The sequence below is a fragment of the Carex rostrata genome, chromosome 15 (genome assembly GCF_964058835.1).
Source record: "Carex rostrata chromosome 15, lpCarRost1.2, whole genome shotgun sequence".
In the NCBI taxonomy this organism is placed as follows: domain Eukaryota; kingdom Viridiplantae; phylum Streptophyta; class Magnoliopsida; order Poales; family Cyperaceae; genus Carex; species Carex rostrata.
Genome location: NC_135932.1, coordinates 6,592,803 through 6,611,190, shown reverse-complemented (window position 1 = coordinate 6,611,190; position 18,388 = coordinate 6,592,803). Strand labels below are relative to the sequence as shown.

General features: G+C 33.8%; 1 protein-coding gene and 1 pseudogene across 2 annotated transcripts; one reads left to right on the top strand and one right to left on the bottom strand.

The window, feature by feature from the left end:
* Positions 1-2,665: 2,665 nt before the first annotated feature.
* On the bottom strand, positions 2,666-4,908 carry LOC144565943 (desmethyl-deoxy-podophyllotoxin synthase-like). Its single transcript, XM_078315791.1, has 3 exons — positions 3,973-4,908; positions 3,320-3,626; positions 2,666-3,086 (listed from the first exon to the last, which is right to left on the bottom strand). Exons 1-3 carry the CDS (start codon positions 4,864-4,866, stop codon positions 2,749-2,751), a joined length of 1,539 nt encoding a protein of 512 aa, XP_078171917.1. The 5' UTR covers positions 4,867-4,908; the 3' UTR covers positions 2,666-2,748.
* A 9,719-nt stretch (positions 4,909-14,627) lies between these two features.
* Positions 14,628-17,014, top strand: LOC144566407 (desmethyl-deoxy-podophyllotoxin synthase-like; annotated as a pseudogene). The gene is made up of 3 exons (XR_013515186.1): positions 14,628-15,551; positions 16,021-16,327; positions 16,579-17,014. The product of XR_013515186.1 is annotated as a desmethyl-deoxy-podophyllotoxin synthase-like (transcript).
* The last annotated feature ends 1,374 nt before the right edge of the window (positions 17,015-18,388 follow it).

Here is an 18,388-nt window from a genome sequence, read left to right as displayed (position 1 = left end):
ATGGAATATTGACTATTCAACAATCATACAAAAAACCTCTCAAATAAATCAGTATACACGTTCCGTTTACAACTTAGAAGCAGGGTTCGTTTGATGGGTCGGATGCCCACTTCATTCTATCCGATTTGCTTCATGATACGTAATGATACTTTAATATTCATGCAAATTAAGCGTGTATATATTACGAAGCGAATCGAATGAAAGAGAGCGGGCATCAGATTTAGAGTTCTGGGATAAAAAGTAAGAGGGAATTTTATTATACCCTTTGAAATTATATATTTCTTCCTCGTTATATCATGTTTATTCTTTTAAATTTCAAAAACTCACAAATTTACTCATATTATTTACTTTTTTCTATTAGAACTCATTTTAAATTATAAAACACCCGTTTTACCCTTTATTTAAAATAGAAATATATAGTATGTGCAAGAAAAATATTTTATCTTCTAATCGATATGTTTTCGAAGATAAATGATTAATTTATTTATTTGTGACGCATACACAAATGTATACCTAAATACTGTGTTGTATGCATCAAGAAATGAACTATTTGTCCTCAGAAATCGACTAGTTGAGATATGAACATTTTTATAAAAGAGTAAAATATGTATTTTATAAATTTAAGATGATTTTTAACTTTTAATAGAAAAATCTGTTGTTCGAGCAATAATCTTTTTCATCTATTTGACTAATTTGCAAAAACATACAATTATTGAATTTTATGATTTCTTCTATTTTCTTGAAAGATATGTAGGTTCAAATCAAATGGAGTTACATTATGGAGTGCTTGGACTGAAGAAATCATGAAGACTTTTATCAAGAATATAAATTGTAAAATCAGATACTTGGTAAAGTAAGTTTGAGGCTGTTTAACAGAGATAAAACGTTAGTAACGTTTATAAAACGTTGTAACGTTTTGAACCTGTCAGAAACGTTGAAGTAACAGCTTAATCAAACTCAAAAACACCCTAAAACATTATAACGTTTTTGTAAAACGTTGTAACGTTTTTGTAAAACGTTGTAACGTTTTTGTAAAACGTTGTAACGTTTTTGTAAAACGTTGTAACGTTTTTGTAAAACGTTGTAACGTTTTTGTAAAACGTTGTAACGTTTTAGGATTGTCAGAACTAATAAAGCACAGCTGTACAAAAACAACTTAAAACGTTGTAATGATTTAGAAATTATCAGAATGATAAGTACAGCTATATCAAAGCTAAAATTCAAATTATAAAAGTTGTAACATTTCCATCAAACGTTATAACGTTTTAATTAAATCTGAGCTTCAAACAATTCCTGTTTTTTATGAAGATTTTACAGAGTAAAACGTTATGTAATGTTTTGGATCGTTTAAGCTGAGCTATCAGACAATTTGAAAACCTAAAAATCACAAAGGAAAAATGTTGTAACGTTTTGTGAAAACGTTGTAACGTTTTGTGAAAACGTTGTAACGTTTTAGCTCAATTAGCTCATTTTTGAGCTAACTCGATAAATAGGGGATTGAGCTTTCTTCCCTAATTATCTCAACTGATCATAATCTTCTAAAAAGCGATTTTATGAGAGCTTAGCTTACTCCATTGTTGTGAGAGCTTAAAACTTCAAAATCTCTCAAACAACCTCAAACCCACTTCACTAATATCAAATTAGATTAGGTTAGAGTGATATATTGAGTGTTTCTCTTGAGTAGCTTGAATTAAGAGACCTTGTTCTCATCTCTTTTAATTGGTCGTTTGACTTCCCGCTTGGTGTGTAAAGACTTAATGGTTCACAAGTTGTAATCCTTTCGTATTGGGTAATAGAAATGCGCACCACTTGAGGTTGCGAAGCCCCGGAGACGTAGGCCTTTATTTTGTCGAACTCCGTTAACATCCCGCGTGTCAAATTTCTCTAAACTCATCTATTTACTTTCAATTGCAATTTAATTTCAGTTTTTGAGCAATTAGAGGTGCACTTAGTATAACAAAATCAATAAATTGGTAAATTTATGAGTTTTTAAAAGTTTTAAGGGTAAATATGGTATTATGAATTTGAGAAGAAATACATAATTTCAAGGTTTTTGAGGGGTGTACGTGAAATTCCCACAAAAAGTAAAAGTAAAATAGTAATTTTCTCCCGGTGTTCTAGCTAAGGGGTACTTCATCAAGGATTTCCATACGAGATATGAGAGATTGACAGCGGTTATTTTTACAAGGAATTCTATTTCTTTAAGTGCACGGAGCATTTCAAATCCTGCAATTAACCAAACAATGCCACCATTGTTAGATAGCGAGTTATTTTGCTTCAACTCAAGGTGCGTGAACCTCGAAAACCACTTGGAAATATCATGTTTTTGTGTATGTGCTGTATTGATTTCATCTTTCTTTCATTGGTTATTCAAGTGCTTAAAGTCATGTTATGACTTGTTAGTGAATCCACTGTCATAATTTGCTTTTGCCTAATGAAAACTCTTATTTCATAATCTGGCAGCAAACATTTGCACAAGGCAATAATAATTGTACTTTTGTACAGGCACTCCTATATATTGCAGCTAACTTGGGAAAATCATCAACAAATATCCCTCCTGCTTTTTTTTAGGAGGAATTTAAGTAAACTTTAGAAAACATGAAAATAGCTGATGTATCCAATATAGTTTTTCTTAGGAACCTGAAGCCCAACAAAAATGTCATTGAAACATTTCATCAAACACGTTGTGTGCGCTGCTTAAAACACATCGAGAAACAACTAAAAGAAAAATTGTTTTTCTGGTTCTGTCTAATGAGCCGACCCTAACCCATGTATCCCAATATTTGTTTCGTGTGGCACTGCATACAACATAAGTGGTGTTTTCTTTCTAGCTGTGATACCAAGTGACTCTGACATGTCAATTTCTTCTGGTTTCAATCCATCAGGAAGTTTCCAATCAAAATGATAAAGGAGGCTAGCAAGAGGCAATTCTATATTGGCAAGGCCTAAGGACACACCAGCACACATCCTTCGTCCTGATCCAAAAGGTAGAAACTCAAAATCATTTCCTTTAAAATCGGTGCTGCTGTTCATAAATCTTTCTGGCTTAAAATCCTCTGGATCTTCCCAGTATTTTGGATCTCGGCCTGTAAAAAGTGTATAAATAGAATTAAATTTTGATTACAATTACCTTCAATACTTTCCAACTTGCTTAAATTACTTTTAGAAATTGATGCATCACAACCAAACCAAAGCTTTAAGTATCCCTACCATATCGGCTCATTAATTACTAGAAAACCTATTTCTGATAAGAAAAGGCATTGGTTAAATAGTACTTTGGGGCTTTTATTTTTAACTTTTTAAGTAAAAACAAACATACCTATTGCCCAAACATTTATTAACACAGTCGTTCCCTCGGCTATATCATAATCAAAGATGCGGCATGCCGTTCTGCACTGTCTTGGGAGAAGAAAAGGAAGAGGTGTGTGCAGCCTCAGTGTTTCTTTGATGACTAAATGCAAGTAATTTAGTTTGTCTAGATCTGACTCAGATACATGTGTGCTTCCCTTGAGAAGTCCGCGTACTTCTGACTGTGCCTTTTTCATAGTTGTGGGTTTCCTAAGGAGCTCTGACATGGCCCATTCAATGGTTGCTGATGACGTCTCAGTACCTGCTCCAAAAAGATCCTGAAAATTGAAGAAAATGTCAATGGATGTGGTAGATAGGATGTACTTGTGATTTTGTATGTACCTGCATTAGGTTCCTAAAAATTTTACATAGACTAAAATTATCTTTGAAACTTGTTAGTTGTAGTTTGTATTTTTTTAGTTTCAAAAGATAAATTTATTTCATTATGCTGTTTCCACCAAGTATTGGAACGGTAACAAAATTCAAAATAGCTAACTCCAGTTTGCAAATGAAAATTTTATTTGAGTAAAAAGTTTGTAGATATGTAAATAAATGTTAGTATTGATCAATTTAAATCAGGTATATTAAATGTATGCATGCTTTTGTACCAGTAACAGAGCTCACCAAGATCACAGCTTTGACGGTTTCCATGTCAAGAGGATTCGTAGGCGTGTCGTCGTCGTGTAATCTCAGCAAAACACCTAGCAAATCCTCCACCTCACCCTCTCCTATGGCAACCTTTCCGTCTCTGTGCTGCTCAATTACCTCATCTAAGAAGCCACTTCTTGCCTGATGGCACCTCTCTGCCTTTTTCGCTGCTGTGCTTACCAATCTTACTAGCAATGATGATGGAAACAAGTCATTTAAATTAAAGCCTGAGGCAAGCTTCACTACGTTGTTAAGCTCCTGTAAAAACATATCTTGATTCTTACACTTGCTTCCAAAAATGGCCCTTGCAACAATATCATTTATAAGTGATGCTAGCCTCTTGCTAAGGTTGACTGGTTGGCAATGAGATGAGCTTGAAGAGAGAGATTTTATCAGATTGGAAACTTCTTCCTCCCGTATTGACTTGTATGACTGGACCCTTCTATTGCTTAGTAACTCCAGAGTACATATTTTGCGCACCTGTCGCCAGTATTCCCCATAGGGAGCAAAACCAATACCCTTCCCACCAAAAGTTAGGATATCCATGGTAGCGCCGATCGGACGAGATGCAAAATTGATGTCATGGGTTTTCATGATTTCTCTGGCAGCATCGCGTGAGGAGACAACAATGGTCCGGGTCTCGCCAAGGTGAAGTAGCATAAGTGGTCCAAACTGCCTTGATAACTCTCGCATCCTATGATGCGGGAGTGACCCGATAAGATTGTGGATGTTTCCAATAATAGGGAGAGGCCATGGCCCTGGAGGAAACCTTTGACTTGGTTTTGAATGATATGTTTTGGACTTGAAAAGGAGAAGAATGAGGAGAAGAAAAGAGAATAACAGAATAGGAAAAGAAAGATAATAATCCATATGTTAAGAGTGATAAAAGATCAGCTTAGTACCGGTAGATATATAGAGTAAAGGATCAATTTAAGTATAGGGGAATTTTATGTATACCCTCAGAAACCTCGAAATTATGTATGTTCCCTCTAAAATTCATAATATCATATTTACCCTTCTAAGTTTCAAAAATTGACAAATTTATCCAATTGATTACTTTTCTATTCAAACTCATTTTAAATTTATAAAGTACCCATTGTATCCTTAACTAAAAAATAAACAATATGTAGTTTGTGTACGAAAATGTTCTGTCTTCTAGCTGATTGATTTTTTAGGACAAATGATTTACTGCTCTACTTGTGATGCATACATTGACATTTAGGTATATGCTTGTGTGTGTCACAAGTAGGACTGGCAAAAAAGTTCGTGGCTCATGGCCCGCTTGGTATTCGTCCGTGACTCGATCGGTAACAGTTCGTTTGTTAGTGGATCGAGTTAAAATTAGCTCGCTCGCTACATATTCGAGCAAGAATTAATGAGTTTGAGTTTGGCCTGGCTCGGCACGAGTCAGCTCGATTGTTAACGAGCTATTTAATATACATAGTTTAATAGTTTAATCAGATCCGTTCACTTCAGATTGGGGATATTATGGTCTATAGATGTTATAGTCAATGTTATGGCAATTGCACTTTGGACTGTGTTTAAGTTAATTGGTAATTTTGTATGAAATATGTGTGAATTAATTATAAGCAATTAAGTTAATTTGTATGAATTTGTTTGATTTGGTATGCATGAATTTATTATGTGGATATGTTTGTATGAATTTAGGATTTTTGATATATTTGTATGTATGAATTTAGCTGTAAAGTTAATTTATAATAGTTGATTTGCTTAATTATAATTGAATTAAGAGTATTCCTCAGTAATTAGTTATATAAATATTATTTTGTTTTAGCCATAATTGATAAGATGTGTTATGAAAATTTAAGATATAGCAGGAAAAAAAATATATAAATTTATAAATCTGCCAAGCTTGTAACGAGGTAGCTCGACTTGCTCGGACAAGCCACGAGCCGGTCTTGAGCAATAATTTTAGCTCGGAACCTAAAATCCAAACTCGCTCGCTCAGCTTGATACACCAACAAGCCGAATACGAGTGTGACCTAACTTGCTCTTTAACAACTCGTTGCCACCCCTAGTCACAAATAAGAAAATAAATAATTTACTCTAAAAATTGATCAATTAGACTAAATATTTATCTTAAAATGTTACATATTTTTATTTTTTTTAATAAAAAGTAAAATGGGTACTTTATAAATTTAAATTGAATTTTTAATAGAAAAATATTTTATCTTCTAACCGATATGTTTTCGAAGATAAATAATTTATTTATTTATTTGTGACGCATACACAAATAAATCCGATTTTTTTATTTTTATCCAAAATTTAAATTAAATTTTAAAAATTAACCGAACCGGTTGGTAAATTATAAAACTACCCAAACCGCTAAACGGTTAACCGGACCCTAGGTTCGGTTAACGGTTTAGCGGACCAAGGGTTCGGTTAACCGTTTAGCGGACCAAGGGTTTGGGTCCGGTTAACGGTTAACCGGATTCGTTGGTTCGCTGAACCGTTAACCGAACCCAATTTTTTTTTTTTTTTTTTTTTTTTTTTTTTTTTACTTTTTTTTAAAACAGAAAATTTTAAATTTTTTTATTTTTCTATTGAAAATATACATGAAAATTCGTATTTAGATTTATTAACCGGAAATATGGTTTTGGTCCGGTTATCCAATAACCGGTTTTTTTTTTTTTTTTTTTAAACTCGTTTTTTTATAACCATATTTATATGCATATGTATATGTGTATGTATATTTTTCTATAATTTTAAATTTTAGATTTGATTTACAAATTTTTTTTGTGTAAATTTGATAAATCTAAATACGAATTTTCATGTATATTTTCAATAGAAAAAAAAATTGAAAATTTTCTGTTTTAAAAAATATTAAGTGAATAATTTGATAGAAAAATACACATACACATACACATACACATACACATAAATAATATACAGTTACCAATTTTTTTTACTTTTTTTTTACTTTTTTTGAAATTATAAAATTATTTATTCTGTATCATGGTTAATTTTCAGATTTAATTTACAAATTTTATTCGTAAATTTGATAGATATAAATACGATGTTTATTTTTGTAAATCGTATTTAATTGAGATTCATTGTTTTGGAGATTTTTTAAATGTATCTTTTGGAGATGCATTGCAAAACAATAATCTTGTATAGTGGAAATGGGAGATGCAAAGCAAAACCATGCATCTTTAGTTGTTTACGGATCTTATACAACTGGGTTGGACATTTTTTTGCTCCAAATTAATCACAACCATTCAAAGAACCATTTTTTCTCAAGAATTTTCAGAAGTTGCTGAATTTAAATTTTTTCGAATTTGATGGTTCATGATTAGTGTTTTCCGGATTTGATGGTTCATGATCAGTGTGCACCATTTTTATACTTCTGGATTGTACATAATCCATTTCTGGTTCAAATGGAGGCAATGGACATGTCCATTACTTTAGAAATGGAGGGGTCTATGAACCGGTTCAACCTAAATAGACTTGGTCCATACCTTACTCATGAACTGCGAAAAAAGAGAACTTCTTTTGCTCCCACCGGGGCTTGAACCCATGTCACTTGGGTGGGAGCCAAGTACACTAACCGCTATACTAGATTAACTTTCTTGTTACCATCTTGATTCTTGTTTATTATATATACGACTTGTATAAATTTTCTAGTCTATATAATTTCAATGTTTCTTGTATAGTGAATAATTTTTTTTTTTAATGTAAACTATATATATTCTGTCGGAATATTTATTTTATTAATATTCTATATAATCTATATACACTAACCCTAAACCCTAAACCCTAAACCCTAAACACTATATATTCTATATAATCTACATATACATATAAAATAAAATTCGTATTTAGATTTATCAAATTTACACAAAAAAAATTTGTAAATCAAATCTGAACTTTAAAATTATAGAAAAATATACATACACATATACATATGCATATAAATATGGTTATAAAAAAACGAGTTAAAAAAAAAAACAAAAAAAAAAAAACCGGTTATTGGATAACCGGACCAAAACCATATTTCCGGTTAATAAATCTAAATACGAATTTTCATGTATATTTTCAATAGAAAAAAAAAAAAAATTTAAAATTTTCTGTTTTAAAAAAAAGTAAAAAAAAAAAAAAAAAAAAAAAAAAATATTGGGTTCGGTTAACGGTTCAGCGAACCAACGAATCCGGTTAACCGTTAACCGGACCCAAACCCTTGGTCCGCTAAACGGTTAACCGAACCCTTGGTCCGCTAAACGGTTAACCGAACCCTTGGTCCGCTAAACCGTTAACCGAACCTAGGGTCCGGTTAACCGTTTAGCGGTTTGGGTAGTTTTATAATTTACCAACCGGTTCGGTTAATTTTTAAAATTTAATTTAAATTTTGGATAAAAATAAAAAAATCGGCAAATAAATAAAACAAAATAAATATTACGTAAAACAACAATTTTACGGGAACTGAAAAAAATACAATATAGTTGTTTTACTGAGATTTCGATGGAAACATCAATCAACAAAGTATATGCCAGACACACACACAAGTATTTCCTTTCTCATTTCGCATCATTCCTTCTTATTCACGCGCACACTCAAAGAGAGAGAGATATACAGAGAGGTTTTTGATGGAGATAGGGTAAAACAAATATGAGCAATTGAGATTTCAAAATGTAGAGAATAAAAAGGCGAACTGAGATGATATCGGTACGACGTAAGATGGCTGGAAACACGAGACATTTGATCGGAGAAAAAGCTTTTTTTTTTCGTTCTTCTGGGTTTGAATTGATGGGGATGAGAGAGGGGTTCCGAATTTGATGGGGAGAGAGAGAGAGTGATTGAGACAGTAGCTAATAGAAATATAGGATTTTGCCAGCGTAGTATTTAGAAAGCGTTTGCTTTTAAAGCAAATTTGCTTATTTAGAAAGTGCCATGCATTCTAACAATTCTATTAGCAATTAACACGTCAGACTAAGCAATCCGAAAACAATCTAAGTTGTAGATGCTCTAAGTTAGAATAATCAATTTAAGCCTCCTTAGCTTTAGACCACAATCAAATGGGAGATTGGATTTAAAAATAGATCTGATATTACCTACCACTTTTAGTACGAGAGAGAAATTGTACCTTCTCGTTATCATCCCATCCCCCGCCCTCGGAAGGGAATTTGCTCCTTTTATTGAGAAAAGGAGGATTCTCCTATTCTTCAATCCGAACTGTTCAAAATCGATCAAACGACTTTAATTATTTTTTCTTTTATATCAATATAATATATTAAAACAAATCAGATGTAATTGAAGTCATTTGATTGATTTTGAACGGTTCCAATTGAAGAATAGGAGGATCCTCTTTTTCTCAAGAAAATGAGCATATTTCATTCCCCCTGCCCCCCGGTGCTGCTAGATCTACAAGAATTTGATCGGAATGACGATTATCCCTTCCAAATCTCAAATGTGAATATTTTTTTTTTTTTGCGAAAATACATATTTTCTGACCAAACGGTGGTAGCAAGATGGAGACGATGCAATTTGAACCACGATAATATTGTAGATTTATTCTCTTCTTTCCAAGTAGTGATTTTGTTTTATATTTTTTCATATTTTCTTTTGTTCTAAAAAAGAAAAAGAAACTATACCTCTGATTTTAATGACACAATTAATGAACATAAAGAAATATAGGGATAATTTTAGAATGTAGACTGAATTCTCATAAAATAAACAAAAGCTTCTTGTGTCAAGTAACTTAAATTCTAAATCAAAACTATTATATTCTATTCCAATAAATTAATGTGAATTTTTGTCTTTTGATCAGACTACCTATCATATTCTAGTGTCTTTTTGTGATGCCATTTTGCTCTATATATACTACGGAGGTTGATGAAATATGTTTATTTATTTAGGAAGCGTCTAATTGTCCACAGCCTTTTGTCCACCATTTGTCCACAGCTTTGACTTGTCCGAATACTGTAAAATTACTTCTACATGCTATACAATTATACAACATATCACATAAAATATATCAGTTAATCATACAACATCCAGCAACTATTTGAAGTGGTCCCAAAATAGTTAAAAAAAGATTGCAACTTGCACAACAGGACAAAAAGGTTGTACTTTCAGACTGTACTTTCGAAAAATACAGTTATAGGAAGTTATTGGCAGTTAGAGTTAGTTATTAGCGGTTATTAGCACTGGGTTGAATCTTGTATACTGTAAAATTGAATATTGTATAATGTAAAATTGAATATTGTATACTGTAAAATTGAATCTTGTATACTGTAAAATTGAATCTTGTATACAGTAAAATTTTCAATTGAATCTTGTGTACTGTAAAATTGAATCTTCTACATAGTAAAATTTACAATTGAATCTTGTATACTATAAAATTGAATCAACAGAACTGTAAAATTAAATCTTGTATACAGTAGAATTTTCAATTGAATATTGTTCGGATGAGTAAGAAGTCTTTCTATCATATTTTTCTTCTAGATTTTCACAAGATGAATACTGTAAAATTACAATATGAATACTGTAAAATTACAAGATAAAAACTGTAAAATTAACAAATCAATACTCCATATCGCATTTCTATCATCTCTTTTCTCCAGATTTCCACAAGATGAATACTATAAAATGACAAGATGAATACTGTAAAATTAACGGGGCAATACTATAAAATTAACAGATCAATACTCCATATCGTCTCTATCATATTTTTCCTCTAGATTTCCACAAGATGAATACTGTAAAATGACAAGATGAATACTGTCAAATTAACGGGGCAATACTATAAAATTAACAGATCAATACTCCATATCGCGTCTCTATCGTCTCTTTCTTCTAGATTTTCATAAGATAAATACTGTAAAATGACAAGATGAATATTGTAAAATTAACGGGGCAATACTGTAAAATTAACAGATCAATATATCGCATCTCTATCATCTCTTTCCTCCAGATTTCCACAAGATGAATACTGTAAAATGACAAAATGAATATTGTAAAATTAACGGGGCAATACAGTAAAATTAATAGATCAATACTCCATATCGTCTCTCTATCATCTCTTTCCTCCAGATTTCATTTGAAATGCTAGATCTGTTACTGCATACAACGAAAACAACATATTCAACAGAAATAACTTACTAGATTTGAATTTTGCCGTGCTCTTCAACAAAAACTTCTATTCGATCGCGCTCCACGATTGAAGGTTCTATTGCGATCATGTATAAAAAACGAGATCGAAACAATATTCTAAAAAAGAAAATGAAATAAGAAGAGGCAGATCGAATAAGCAGAGGCACTAGTCGGAGCAAAGGTGGTTGACTTCTTCATTCTTGTCAGCACATAGAATCCATAGTAGAGTGCATTGGAGAGGTCAGAACCCTAGTCGGAGAGAAGCAGAAAAGCGCGAGTGTTAGCAACGGAGAACTTCGACGGTTGAATTTATATATGCAGGAGATACATAGATATATTGGATAAGAGAGAGAGAGAGGTAATTAGAAGAGAAGATGAAAGCGATTTGGTTGTTCGGGTTATTTGCTCGACCCGTTGTTTTGAGAGGGAATTGACGGGGTTGTCGTCGATCTGTTTAAATAGCAAGACGAAGTCGGAAGGTGGAGACCGACAGTTAAAACGGAAGTTGGATAAGGAGGCTGTGGACAAATGGTGGACAAATGCCAGTGGACAAGAACATTTTCTCATTTATTTATTTATCTGATTTAGTGATGTATATGTACAACTCAACAAAATAAGTCATTGTCCTAGAAAATATGAAACCGTACAACCTTACCATCATACCATGTAATACTACATATTGTCGAACTGTATGGAGGTATTGAAAGTACCGTATATATAATATCAATTGTCAGTAATCTGACCCAGTGTTGTAAATAACGGTATATGGTCGTCGGACGGATAGAGTACTGCCAAGTGATTAATCGGAAATAATCGAGAATAATTGGCCATAATAAAAAATAATCGGCAGATTAATCGGGCAAATTAATTCATGACGGTTTAGTCACTGCCAATGACTAATCGGCCTAAATAGACGTTTTTTACAACACTGATCTGACCAACTAATTTGGATGAATTCAAGAATACATGTTGAATCATGCAAGTGCATAGTGAATTATGTTTATGCATAGTGATTTTTCATAAAATACAGTCAAAATATAGATTGAAGGGACAAAAATGGGCTGTTATTCCATTTGTTTTGAAAAATGAATATAAATTGTTGAAACTAATCTACTTTACGAGTGAGGCATGTACATGAAAAAATTTCAAAATTTCAAATTCATTTAGTACATAATCAAACGGTTAAAAATAATGAAAAATAAATGCATTAAAATAACTCATAAACCTTCATTTTCTTAACTGCTTGATTTCAAACTAAATAAATTCAAAAAATTAAAATTTTTACATGTACACAGATCACTCATGAAGTAAATCGGTTTCAACAGTTTAAATTTATCGTTTGAAATTAATCTAATAAATTTTAAAGTTATCCTCACCAAACCTTTCCCAATGCAATGAAAATGTGATACCTTCTCCGCATAATTCCTTTTGTTGTTGTTTGAGAACTCGATAAGAAATTCAATTAATTATCCTGATTGGGGAAGCATTTCTTTCAAGTACCAAATGATAGAATGAGCTTTCAGTTGAGTCACAACAATTTTGTTACCTATTTAAATTGCATAAAATTTGCTTTAAAATTCGTGCCAGATTAAAATGAACGATACAGATCTCATTCTAGACGATAGGGTAGCTCACCGGATCTGAAATCCCTGGTTGGTGCTGCTGTCTCGAGATAAAAAAAATAAAAAAAAGGCTGCTATATCCGAAAAGTAATAGTCAAGGAGTCAATGAGAGGGCTCCGGAATCAATGCAACCCTATCTTCGAACTATTCCGAAAGAGACAGTTCGTGATCGTGTGCTGCTGTTACCGGGAAAAAAAATTATTCGGATCTATCAGAAAATGGCTGTTGTTGCTTGGAAATTGAATGAATCCCATCTTTCCAAAAATCGAGGAATTCAATCCAAAAATATTGTCTTGCCAGATACAGCCCCAGTGAGAATGAATTCGTATCCTCTGCGTTAACTCAACAAAGAATTTTTTGAGTTAATGCATCTGGATCGTCCGATCTGTTTTAAGATCCGTACAGCTAGATCTGCACTAATATTAAAAGATTCCTAAATTATAGGTCGTGATCAAATTGGTTATGTTTAAAATCAGATGATTGAGATGGGTTAACTCAAAAAATGTTCTTTAGAGTTAATACAGACGATGCAGACTAACTGAGAATGCCCTCTTAGATATTTTTTTCCTCTTAATGAGTGTCCGGGATAGATGGACGAAGAAATATTTTTAACGATTTTTAATACTCTACGAAAATAAAATGTGCTTCAAACAAGTACTTACTGAAATAGGGAATGAAGTATTTCTGTATTTGACCATGCTAATGAAAGCGTTCAACGTGATTATACGTAGCTGTCCAGTGTCCAGTAATCGGTAATCACAGATAGATTTACATGCATGCACGCCCACTCGCCCAGTCAATTGTAAATGACGAAGATGGGATTCTACAATTAAATAAACTCAACACCTTTGCTTAACTAATTATCACAATTTCTAACTTTGCTTAACTAATTATCACAATTTCTAACTTCTTTCTCAGACCCACTAGCTACAGCTCATCTTTTAATTATATATTCACTTAGAGCACAACTTCTTACACCATAGTTGATCCTCTTCTCTTTTTCTCTGATCAAGCTTCCGTGCCCCTTGCACAATGGAATAAGGACAAAACAGACAGAAAACAAAAGCCATAAATGTTGGCATGTTTTTCAGCAGTTACAAAACAAAAAAGATCAATCATGAGACTGTATTTGGGACGGACCAAAAACGCTGTGGGTCTACATATCTCTTATTGTCTGGATCTGCAAGGATCATGATTTATTGTTGATCACACATAAATTAATTTTTTAAATTATAAGTTTCAACACTTAAGTATGCACTGGTTGCGCCGCATATGATCTCAGTGTCGCGCCGGATATGATCCCAATGCCCGTAGACCGCGCGCCGCACCCGTGGAACGCGCCTCTGAACCACGCACGACACTTGCGGACCGAGCCTATGCACCACACATCCTTTTTTTTCTGCTGAAGGCGGGATTCGAACTTAGTTGAGTTCTGTTGGTGCCAAAATTCTTACCACTACACTAGAGTTCACATGTGTTATTTTATAGATAAATATAATATTTAACTATTTTTCTATACAAATTTGATTTAAATTATCTCTTTTCCTTATTAAGGAGTTTAATGATTTCTACTACATAATTTGCTCCGTTGCACAGCAACGGACACAATTACTAGTAAATGATAATAGGTGGAGGTGGATCGGAGAGGAAATATTACTCTAGTGGTTAACATAAATGGAACAACTGTTTTTCTTGATAAGTTAGCAAGAGAACTTCCTCATAACCATTTCACTGTATATGGTTTTAATAGAGATCAGATAAAACACTCCACTAACAGTACTCTGACACCCCTACCATTTAATGCACTCAACTACTATCTCCAAATATAATACTATATATACGAAATAAGTCCTTAAACGGCCAAAACATATATATATATCCACCGATACTGAGCTGGTCCCTTACCAGTTACCACTTAACATATGGATTATTATCCTTCGTTTCCTCTTCTGCTATTCTCTCTTTTTCTCTGTGTCCTCATTCTTCTCCTTTTCAAGTCCAAAACAAACCACTCAAAACCTAGTCTAAGGTTCCCTCCAGGTCCATGGCCTCTCCCTATTATTGGGAACATCCACAATATTATCGGGTCACTCCCGCATCGTGCGATGCGAGACTTATCACGGCAGTTTGGACAACTTATGCTACTTCACCTCGGGGAGACCCCGACCATTGTACTCTCTTCACGAGATGCTGCCAGAGAAATCATGAAAACCCATGACATCAATTTTGCGTCACGTGCTATCACCCCTACACGTACTGGATATCCTAACTTTTGGTGGGAAGGGTGTTGTTATTACTCCCTATGGGGAATACTGGCGACAGGTGCGCAAAATTTGTGTCCTGGAGTTACTAAGCACAAGACGGGTCCAGTCATACAAGTCAATACGGGAGGAAGAAGTTTGCAATCTGATAAAATATATCTTTTCATGTTCATCTCATTACGAACCTGTCAACCTTAGCAAGAGGCTAGAATCACTGTTAAATGATATCATTACAAGGGCCATTATTGGAAGCAAGTGCAAGAATCAAGATGTGTTTTTGCGAGAGCTTAACATAGTAGGGAAGCTTGTCGCAGGCTTAAATTTAAATGATTTGTTTCCATCATCTTTGCTAGCAAGATTGGTAAGCACAGCAGCGAAAAAGGCAGAGAGGTCCCACCAGACAAGAAGTCGCTTGTTAGATGAGATAATTGAGCAGCGCAGAGAGAGAGAGACTGCCAGAGGGGGAGAGGTGGAGGATTTGCTAGGTGTTTTGCTGAGGTTGCACGATGAGGACACGCCTACTAATCCTCTTGACATGGAAACTGTCAAAGCTGTGATCCTGGTGACCACTATGTATTACTCGTCTAAAAGCATGCATACAGCATTTATAGAATAAACCTGATTTAAATTAATTCAATACTAACATTTATTTGCCTATATACAAACTTTTACTCAAATAAAATTTTCATATGCCTTTTCAAATTTGGTACTTTTACAATACTTTGTGAAAACCGCATAATGAAATAAAATTGATTTTTTAATACTAAACTTCGGGTAAATTAGGCAACAATATTTAATTTAGGAATCACTTGATCAAGAAGTTTATTTTAGTATATCACAAATACTATGGTAAACAAGATCCATGTCCTGAAATTTCTGCGATGGTTCAGAGTGGTAGTATTGAAAATTTCAGCTGACATAACTGAAATTGACCGAAATTGTATATATACATGGTGAACTTTGCAGGTACATGTACAAAATCACCAGTAGGTCATCTATCACATTTGTTAATATTTTTCTTCAATTTTCAGGATCTTTTTGGAGCAGGTACAGAGACTTCATCAACAACAATAGAATGGGCAATGTCAGAGCTCCTTAGGAATCCCACAACTATGAAAAAGGCACAGTCAGAAGTACGCGAACTTCTCAAGGGAAGCACACAAGTATCTGAGGCAGATCTAGACAACCTAAATTACTTGCATTTAGTCATCAAAGAAACACTGAGGCTGCACCCACCTGTTCCTCTTCTTCTCCCAAGACAGTGCCGAGAGGCATGTCGCATCTTTGATTATGATATAGCCGAGGGAATGACTGTGTTAATAAATGTTTGGGCAATAGGTATGTTTGTTTTAAAGTACTGTGCAACCAATACATTTTTCAAAAAAGCCTTAATTACCAGACCATATATAAGTTTTCTAGCAATTATTTAGCTGATATGGTAGGGACCCTCATAATGTCATACTCAATTCTTTACTTGTGATGCCTCAATTTAGAGATTGTAAACAATTTCCAAAGTACTTTAAACAAATTGGAAAGTATAAAAGGTAATGTAATCAAAATCTTATATTATATTTATACACTTCTTACAGGCCGAGATCCAAAATACTGGGAAGATCCAGAGGAATTTAAGCCAGAAAGATTTATGCGGCACCGATTTTAAAGGAAATGATTTCGAGTTTTTACCTTTTGGATCAGGCCGAAGGATGTGTGCTGGTGTATCCTTAGGCCTTGTCAGTACAGCATTGCCTCTTGCTAGCCTCCTTTATCATTTTGATTGGAAACTTCCTGATGGATTGAAACCAGAAGAAATTGACATGTCAGAGTCATTTGGTATCACCGTTAGAAGGAAAACGCCACTTTTGTTGTATGCAGTGCCTCACAAAACAAATATTGGGGATACATGAGTTAGCATCAGCTCATTAGATAGAACGAGAGCTCTTTTCTTTTGGTTGTTTCACGATGTGTTTTAAGTGGCGCACACAACGTGTTTGATAAAATGTTTGAACGACATTTTTGTTTTCTAAAGTTAACTTAAATTCCTAAAAAAAAAAGCAGGACTGATATTTGTTGATGATTTTCCTAGGAGTGCCTGTACAAAAGTATAATTATCATTGCTTAGTACAAATATTTGGTACCAGACGCCATGACATTTGGTTTGTTTTATGAAATAAGAGTTCTCATAAGGAAATCGTCGAACAGCTTCTGGGCAAAAACAAATTATGCAATGAATTCACTCATAAGTCATAACATGACTTTAAGCACTCACCCGGTGCCAACTAAAATAACCAATGAAAGAGAGATGAAATCAATATAGCATATACAGAAAAACAAGGTACTTTCAAGGGTTTTCCAGGTTTGAGATGCATTCCCGTACCTTGAGATGAAGCAAAATACCTGGCTATCTAACAATGGTGGCATTTTTTTATTAATTACGGGAATTTAAATGCTCCGTGCAGTTGAGAAATAATTCCTTGTGGGAATAATCTTTGTGAATCTCTCAAATCTTGTATGGAAATCATTGAGAAAGTGCCCCTTTCGACGGAAGCAATTGACAGCACTCTGTTTGTCATGTGCAACAACATCCAACATCATCAAGATTGGAACTCAGAGCATCTCCATCCCTAAAATTCTATAAAAATTTATTACAGCAGTCAAATTTAAATTAGAAATTAACTTCATTTTAATTTCTAAGTTCCTACATCTGTGCAATTGCTTCCCATTTCTTTTAGCACCACGGCAGCAACATATATATATTCTTTTTGGGTTTCACAGCGATACCTCTCTCGTTTCTCTCTTCACAGCGATGCACTATCTCTCTGTAATATCCCAATAGAAACAGGAATGAAAGAAATCAACGCAAATAGAAGAAAAAGACAAAAAGAAGAAATGGAGAAGAAGCCGTTTTTTTTTTAATACCACCCAAATAAATCGGAATAAAATAAATACCACCGGATTTCATAAATTTAAGATTCCGCCACGTTCGCAAAATGAATTTGCGCACCGACCCGTTCCCGAATGACCCGTTTTCAGACCCGTTCACAAAATCATTCTGCGAACCGACCCGTTTCCGACAGACCCGTTCGGACTGATCCGTTCACAAAACCATTTTGCGGACCGACCCGCGAACCCGTTTCCGACATGACCCGCTACCGCCCGACCCGCTCCCGATGACCCGTTCGCAAAATGGTTTTGTGGACGGATCCGTTCACAAAATGGTTATGCGCACTCATAACTTTAGCATATATATACACATCAGATCGATTATGTTTCCATTCATTCTTCACCAAAGGCAGCAGCAAAGGTGCGTTTTTTTCCATTCTTTTTTTAAAATTTTTTTTTTTTTTAGTATTATTTAATTTAGTGCATTATTTTGTAATATTAGGTTCATTAAATCGATTA